Here is an 8,834-nt window from a genome sequence, read left to right as displayed (position 1 = left end):
AAGCCCTGGGTTCGATTCCCCAGCACCACATATATATAGAAAAAGCCGGAAGTGGCGCTGTGGCTCAAGTGGTAGAGTGCTGGCTTTGAGCAAAAAGAAGCCAGGGACAGTGCTCAGGCCCTGAGTCCAAGACCCAGGGTTGGCAAGAAAAACAAAACAAAACAAAACAAAAAGAAGTCAAGATCTGCAACCAGCAAGAAAGTTTTAGCCAGAACTCAACAATGGTGGCATCTTTAACTTCCTGGCTCATGATATGAGAAAAATGTCTTATTTATAAGCCTCCTTGTCTTTATTATAAATAGCAGCCTAAACTAAAGCACAGTAGATTTGTTTCCTTTGATTCCCTTTTTTCTAGTCTCCAAATTTCTTTCCTGCCATGTTTTTTGTTTTTGTTTCTTTTCCCCTCAGTCTTGAGGCTTGAACTCAGGGCCTGCTACTGTACTTGACCTTCTTTGGCTCAAGGCCAGCACTCTACCACTTGGGCCACAGTGTCACTTATGGTTTTTCTGTTTATGTGGTACTGAGTAATCAAACCCAGGGCTTCATGCATACCACTAAACCACATTCCCAGCCCCTCCTGACATGTGTAGCAGCACTTTCTTGTATACCCTGTAAATATTTTATATGTAATAATTAGCAATTCTCTATATTAAATTGTACAAATCAAGATATGTATTTTGGTTACTAAAAAGCATGGTACCATAGCACAGATATTATAGTTAAATTCCTTTGCTGTATATATATATATATATATATATATATATATATATATATATATATATAGTTAAATTTCACTGTTGGTTAAGGAGCAACTGAAATGTTGAATCAGAAGAAATTAACCTAAAATAACAAATATATTAGATCTAGTATGGCTCCAGATCTAGTCTAGGCTAATAAAGTATAAAATATATAGGAATAACTGTATATGGTCCACAGTTTAAATTTTCATGGTTGTAACTTAGATGCTATAAAATTTATCACACTAAATCTTTGATTCATAAATTTTTAGGACAAAATTATGATTAAAATAAACAAGACAAATGTGGTGCTCAAGCTACTTTGGTTACTTGGAAGACAGAGACTGGGAAGATGTAGTTCAAGGCCAGCCTGGCATAAAAGGATGAAAATCCATCCCAAGTTGCTGGCTAGGCAGTGTCAGCACACCTTTTATCTCGGTATGGGGGAATCACAATGGCTGGACCAAGTGGTGCACACCTATCATCCCTAGCAACAAGGAAAGCACAAATAGGAGGATTGCAGTACTGGTCCAGTGAAACGCTACCTCAAAAATAATTAGCACAAACCAGTCACTGGTGGCTCATGCCTGTAATCCTAGCTACTTAGGAGACTGAGATCTAAGGATCGTGGTACAAACAAAGCCAGCCCAGGTAGGAAAGTCCATGTGACTCATATCTCTAATAAACTACTCAGAAAAAGCTGGAAGTAGCTCTGTGGCTCATGTGGTAGAGCACTAGCCTTGAGTGAAAAGAAGCTTGGGGACAGAGCTCAAGTCCTGAGTTCAGGCCCCAGGACAGGCACACACACACACAAAATTAACACAAAAAGTGGCTGGAGACGTGGCTCAAGTGGTAGTGAATATGAGGCTCTGAATTCAATCCCCAGTGCAGAGATTGAGAGAGACAGAGAGAAGGGGGATGGGGGAGAAAATACAGAGAGAAACAGAAAAAGAGAGATTGAATGATTTAAAGGAGTGTGTGTGTGTGTGTGTGTGTGTGTGTGTGTGTGTCTGTGTCAGTGTGTGTCAGGACTGGAGCATGAACTGAGACACTCTTTTGCTTTTCACTTATCACTTAAAACTAGAAATCTATTGCATGAGTCACAGCTCCACTTCTAGCTCTTTGCTAGTTAGTTGGAGATAAAAGTCTCACAGACTTTTCTGCCTGGGCTAGCTTCAACCCAGGATCCTCAAACCGCAGACTTCTAAGTAGTTAGGATTATAGGTGAGAACCACTGGCCCCTGGCTTACAGGAAAATGTCAAATAGTAATAGTAATAAATAGGAAATACATGAGGAAAGTTGGGTGGTTGATAGGTGAATAAGTGAAACTTGAGATTGGATGCCAGTTTAAATTTAAGTGTAGCATAGAAAAATAATTCTCTAACATTAACCATGTTTGTGCAAGCATGCGTGTGTGTGTGTGTGTGTGTGTGTGTGTGTGTGTGTGTGTGTGTGTGTGTGTGTTGGTCCTGGAGCTTAAATTCAGGGCCTAGGCACTATCCCCGAGCTTTACCTGCTCAAGGCTAGCACTCAACTACTTGGGCCATAGCTCTACTTCCATCTTTAAAAAAAATTTTTTTTTGCCAGTCCTGGGGCTTTAACTCAGGACCTGGGCAGCTGAGCCACAGTGCCTCTTCTGGTTTTTTCTGTGTATGTGATAATGAGGAATCAAACCCAGGGCTTCATGAATGATAGGCAAGCACTCTGCCACTAAGCCACATTCCCAGAATCTCCACTTCCATCTTTTTAATTAATTAATTAATTAATTAATTTTGGTGCTTAATTGGAAAGAAGAGTCTCATGGATTTTCCTTCCTGAGCTTCCTTGATCTCAGTCTCCTGAGTAACAAGGATTTCAGGTGCGAGCAACTGGAGCTCTGCTTTCAGTAGTAAAATTTTATGATACCTCTAATGTTCTTTTTGTTCAAGATCCCATTGGACATTTAAGGACTTGTGAGCATCCAACTAAATTTTAGGATTGTTTTTCTGTGACGAATTACATTGGGATTTTTGACAACAATTGTATTAAATGTTCAAACTGCTTCAGATAATAGCCATGCTCACAATACTAATTCTGCCAATCCATGATCATAGGTCTTTGTGTCTTCTAGGACTCCTTAAGTTTCTTTCTTCACTGCATTTGGTTTTCATTGTAGACCTCTCTCACTTACTTAGGTTTATTCCTAGGTATTTGATTTTTAAAGGTATTGTGATGGGATTATTTTCCTGATTTATTTCTCAGTCTGTTCATTACTGGTTTATAGAAAAACTACTTTTTTGGTGTCAATTTTGGGGCCTGCTATTTGTCAGAAGTGTTATTAGCCTGAGGCTTTTTTTTATGACGCCTTTAAGGTCCTTTCAATATAGGATCATATCATCTGCAAATAGTCAAATAGATTTGACTTCTTCAGTTCCTATTTGTATGTTTCTGTCTGTCTTTCCCTTGCCTTAGATTCTAAGAATTCAAGCACTGTATTTAGAGAGCATGGAGAGTGGATTCCCTTGTCTTGTTGCTAACTTTGGTGGAAATGATTTTGGTATACCTACATTTAGAATGATATTGGCTATATATTTATCATATTCTGTCTTTACTATGTTGAGGCATATTTCTTCTATTCCTAGTTTCTTCATAGTTTTTATTTTTGTTTATCATGAAAGGATGTTGAATTTTGCCAATCCTGAGATGATCGTTTAATTTCTGTCCTGTTGATGAATTATATTAATTACTTTGTATATGTTGAAGCATCTTTGTATCCCTGTAATAAAACTAGCTTGCTCAGTTTTTTGTTTTGTTTTTATTGCCATTCCTGGGTCTTGAACTTAGGGCCTGGCTGCTGTTCCTGAGCCTTTTTGTGTTCAAGTCTTGTGTTCTACCACTTAAGCCACAGAGCCTCTTCCAGCTTTTTCTGAGTTTATTGGAGATAAAAATCTCATGGACTTTTCTGCCCTGCCTGACTTTGAACTGCAATAATCAGGTCTCAGTCTCCCCAGTAGCTAGGATTATAGGCCTGAGCCGCCAGCACCCAGCGGTATTATCTTTCTTAATGTGTTATTGAATGCATTAATGCATGTGTTAAATTTTTTTGAGAATTTTTACAGCTATATTAATCAGGAAAATTGATCTATAATTTTCATTTTTTAACATGTCCTTATCCAATTTGGATATTAAGATATTGAGCCAGGCACCAATGTCTCATACCTGTAACCATAGCTATGCATGAGGCTATCTGAAAATCTGTTTGAAGCCAGCCTGGACAGGACTTTCTATGAGAGTCTACCCCTCTTAACCACTAAAAAGCAAGAAATGAAGCTGGCAAAAAAAAAAAAAAGCTAAGAGACAGGACTCAGGCTTTGAGTTCAAGCAACAGTAGGTGAATACACACACTCAAAAGATAATGCTTAACTCACAGAATGAGTTTGGTAGTGTTCCTTCCCTTTCTATTTGTGGAATAAAGAGCACTGATTCTTCTTTAAAGGTCTAGTAGACTACAATAGTGAATCCATCTTGTCCTTGGCTTTTCTTTGTTGGTGGTCTATCATTGCTTCACTTTCATTGCTTATTATAGTTCTGTTTAGGTGGGTTATATCCTTCTGCCTCAGTTTTGATGATTAATATGAATCTAGAAATTATTCTCTTTCTTTCAGATTTTCTAGAATATAGAGGGTTTTAAATTTTTATTTGTATGTGGGGTTTTTGTTTATTTTTGTTTTGGGTGCAGGGCTTGGGTGCTGTCCTTGAGCTTTTATGCTCAAGGCTAGCACTCTACCACATAAGCCATAGCTCCCCTTTAGGTTTTTATTTGTTGGTAAATTGGAGATAAGAGTCTCATGTACTTTCTTGCTCAAATTGGCTTCAAACTGCAATCCTCAGATCTCAACCTCCTAAGGAGCTAGGATTACATGCAGGGGGCTGGGAATATGGCCTAGTGGCATGAGTGCTTGCCTTGGATTACAGGCAGGAGCCATTAGCACCTGGCCTAGAATATAGAGTTTTGAAGTATTCTCTAGTGACCCATTAGAATTCTCTGGTATTTATTGTGATGTGCCTTTTCTCATCTCTAATTCTGTTAATTTGGGCTCTCACTACCCTTTTGTTAGGTTAGCTAAAAGTTTATTGATTTTGTTTATATTTACAAGTAAACCAACTTCTTATTTCATTAGTGTTTTTTTTATTGTTCTTTTAGCTTCCGTTACACTTATTTCATCCCTGCTCCGTGTTGTTTCTTTTTTCCTACTGTTTTTAGGTTTGGCTTATTGTTTTCCTGAAAGATTGAGAGGCTTATTTATTTATTGAAAGCACCCATCCCAGAAGACCATGCGGACACAGTCACATACAGGAAAAGGAGTTTTATTGCCAGCTGAGGCTGGCAAGACTATCCCCTCCCCCCCCCCTTACCCCCCCCTCCTCCCCAGGAAAGGGAGAAATGATGCCTCTTCCTATTCAAGAACATCCTTACAACATCCGGGCTTGCTCAACTGGAGCTCTACTATTTGACCCAGGATCGTATCCTACTACTTTTATTTATTTATAGTGGGATTAAAAAGTTCATTAGGGGGCTGGGGATATGGCCTAGTGCCTCATATACATGAGGCCCTGGGTTCAATTCCCCAGCACCACATATACAGAAAATGGCCAGAAGGGGCGCTGTGGCTCAAGTGGCAGAGTGTTAGCCTTGAGCAAAAAGAAGCCAGGGACAGTGCTCAGGCCCTGAGCCCAGGTCCCAGGACTGGCAAAAAAAAAAAAAAAAAAAAAAAGTTCATTAGGAAGAGTGCACTTTGAATTTAATGAAAGTAGGTCATCTCTAAGGTGAGAATGACAGTTTATTTTACCTCAGTACAAGTTTTATTGAAATGTAAGGGCTTGGATTATGCCCATAGAGTTACTGTTCAAGGTTGGTGAAGGTTTACTGAGGTATTGACCTTTCCCGCCCTCCCTCCCTCCCTCCCTTGAGTTTCCTTCCTTCCTTTTTTCCCCTTTCCTTCCTTCCCTTTCCCTCCCTCCCTCCCTCCATTCCTCTCTCCCTCCCTCCCTTCCGCCAATACTGGAGTCCTGCAGCTTGAACTCAGTTCTCAGCCTTGTCTCTTAGCTCTCTTTCACTCTACCACTTGAACCACACCTCTGTTTCCAGATTTTTACCTGTTAATTGGAGACATGAATCTCTCAAGTTTGTTTGCTAAAGCTTGGGCTCATGATTTTCACATCTCAGCCTAATGAGTAACTAGAATTACAGTCATGAAATACCAGTGCCTCAGCTTGAATTTCTGAAAGTAATTTTTAAACTATAGTTTACTAGCCTAGCTAGAACAATTTGTTGACTCAACATAGGCAGGAATGAAACCTATCATTAATTCTTAGGTGAGTGTAGTTAAAAAGAAAAGCCAGATGCTGGTGGCTCACACCTGTAATCCTAGCTACTCAAGAGACTGATATCTGGGAATCCAGGTTTGAAGCCAGTGGGGAAAGAAATACCCTCAAGACTTTTATCTCCAATTTACTACCCAGAAGTGGAGCTGTGGTTCACATTTTTTCATATGTGAATGTTAGGCATAAAATAACACATTATTACACATTATAAATAAACGGGATATATGATCAATCTAAATCTGAGTAAGGTATGGTATATGAGCATGTGTGATATTATGGTAATCATGATCTGCAGTTTTATAAGAATGCCAGATAATTCCTAAACAAAGTTAACAAGCACTAGCCAAGGACATATCAAATTCCTATTTCACCTCAAATGTACAAATACTCTCCCCTATTTCACCTCAAATCTCTCCCTTTCCTCTTCTTTCCCCCTCTGCAGAACACCACTCAAGAACAGAGAAGTAGTGAAGTTAAAAATGTTTTCGTGTGTATGTGTGCTGGTAGTAGGACTTGCACTCTTGCTGTGCAGTTCTGCTCAGGGCCTCAAAGTCTTTGTTTTGCTTTTCTATTCTCTCAAGGTTAAACTTGAGCCATATTTCTACTTCTGGCTTTTTAATGGTTGGTCTCACAGATATTTCTGCTCTGGCTGGTTTCAAACCGTGATCCTCAAATCTCAGCCTCCTGAGAAGCTAGGATTACATGCATAAACCACCTGAGCTGGGTTAATTTGATAATGGCATGGGAAACAAAAATCCTCTCTAGTCTTCATCTCAAAGCCCACCTTGCGTCCACATGCTTTTGGTTTTCTCTAGGACCGCCATTTCTAGACTCCGTACATCTTGGAAACTTTGAAACGCAAAGTTGTGGGGAGGACTGGAAAAATCCACCATTCTGTCAGCTGCCCTTGTCCCCAACAACTTTGCCTTCTGCCCATAAGAAATATGGCGCCTGGGCATGACGTATTTCCGACTAAAGGAGTCAAACAGAATCGGGTTGGCCCACGCACCGGAAGTATCTGCCCTCAGGCGGCTCCCGCCTCCGCCCCCCTTCCCTTCTTCCCAGGTCTGACTTCTCAGGATGAGGCGGTCTGGGTGCTTTGGCTGAGCTGCGGTTGCTGGGTGACCGGTCACGGCTTGGGACCATGTGAGTGCGAGCTGCCTCGACCACTGGCCAGTTTGCGACGCTGTGGGTGACCTTCGAACGGACCGGGACAGGGGGTGGAGAGTTGTGTGCTCTGTGACGAGGCGCCGCCGCCGCCGCCGCCGCCGTCGCGGTCCTTCACCGAAGGAGCCGGCGAACCCGGTGGTCAGCCTGCTCCGCCAGGCCGGAGTCCGGGCCGGGCTGGGGTTCCGGGTCGCGGCCGGCGCGCGCTGGCAGGTGGCGGGATCTGGCCTGGCCTTTCCCAGAGGTAGGTGTTTACACCCGCGGAACTGGGTTTCCGTCCCCACCCTGCTTTTCCCACGCAGCAAGACTGAAGGATCCACCTTCTTGATGGCCACTCTGCCATGATCCAGGCACGCGCGCTCTGCGTGTAGACGCGGGTGAGGTTGCCTTTGCTGTCGGAAAAACAAGCCTCGGGGGGAGAGCCGTGAAATTAAAAGAAAAAACATACATTCCTTCAGAGTTTTGGTTCTGTGTGTGTGTGCACACGCGTTGGCTTGAACTCTGGGCCTGGGCACTTCCTAACTGTTTTACTCAGGCCCCTGCGCTCTACCTGCTGGTTAACTGAAGACGGGGATCTCATGGACTATGCTGCCTGGCCTAACTTCTAATCCCTAGGGTTTCAGCTTTTCCTGGATGGCTAGGATTATAGATGTGGATGGGGCCACCAGTGCCAGGCTAAATTTCTCATATTGCCTCCTTTGTTGAATGCTATTTCTTTTTGAGCGTCAGTACTGCACCCTGTGATCCTGGAATTTTATTTTTCCTCCACACACCTATAGCACCAGATAGAGAAACATCAACTTACTCTTTGTGACCTTGGCTTCCTCGAACTAACCTAGAGTTAGTTAAGAGTCACTTAAGAGTAATTTAAGAGTCACTTATTTACAGTTACAGTTTAGCCACATTTAGTTTCATACTCACCTAAGAGAAGTAAAAGTGAAAATTGCAACCAAAGATTTTGTCCAATAGATTTCAACTTCTAGTGACATAGTACCCAAAATTAGTCTTTAACTTCTGATTAAAACACTTTACCCAAAACAGTTACCTAAAAATATTCTGTTTGTTTAATTTACTCTATTGGCGAGATAAGAAGTAGAAAGTGTGTATAATAATTAGCTATTTTTTTTTTTTGAGCCAGTCTCACTGTGTGCTCAGGCTGACCTCAAACTCTAAAAGCTCAAGTAATCCTCCTGTCTGAGCCACAGCAGAAGCTGGGAGTGGAAATGTGTGCCATAGAAGAGGCTAATTATTGCTTTTCTAACTTTGTTTTCTTCCCCTAGTATCAGAATGGCAGAAACGACTTCACCATTGAAGCACTTTGTGCTGGCAAAGAAGGCAATTACTGCCATCTTTGGCCAGTTACTGGAGTTTGTTACTGAAGGATCATATTTTGTTGAAGGTTAGTTCCTCTCAATTTTTTATGTCTGTTGAAAATAGAATAAAGTGCTTTATTATTTTGACTTTAGATATTGAACTCACATTTTTCTATATATGATGAAGGATATGCATAGTGAAGGAAACCCATTTCTGAAATTAAGTAATTATATGTAAGGTACTGATCTAAG

The 8,834-nt window shown here is 41.3% G+C and overlaps 1 protein-coding gene across 2 annotated transcripts in view; it reads left to right on the top strand.

Moving 5' to 3' along the window:
- Positions 1-7,166: 7,166 nt before the first annotated feature.
- The window catches only part of Mfn1 (mitofusin 1), a 49,135-nt gene continuing 47,467 nt past the window's right edge, over positions 7,167-8,834 (top strand). The window contains exons 1-2 of one of the 2 annotated variants that reach the window (XM_048347073.1): positions 7,167-7,513; positions 8,550-8,668. In XM_048347073.1, coding sequence (XP_048203030.1) covers positions 8,557-8,668 — 112 coding nt within the window. In that variant the 5' untranslated portion in view covers positions 7,167-7,513; positions 8,550-8,556. The remainder of the gene's footprint in view (positions 7,514-8,549; positions 8,669-8,834) is intronic. The other variant, XM_048347074.1, reaches the window with a different exon arrangement.

The sequence above is a fragment of the Perognathus longimembris genome, chromosome 5, assembly GCF_023159225.1.
Source record: "Perognathus longimembris pacificus isolate PPM17 chromosome 5, ASM2315922v1, whole genome shotgun sequence".
Classification (NCBI taxonomy): Eukaryota; Metazoa; Chordata; class Mammalia; order Rodentia; family Heteromyidae; genus Perognathus; species Perognathus longimembris.
Note: the sequence above shows the minus strand (reverse complement) of the source record. Positions and strands in the feature narration are given on the sequence as shown.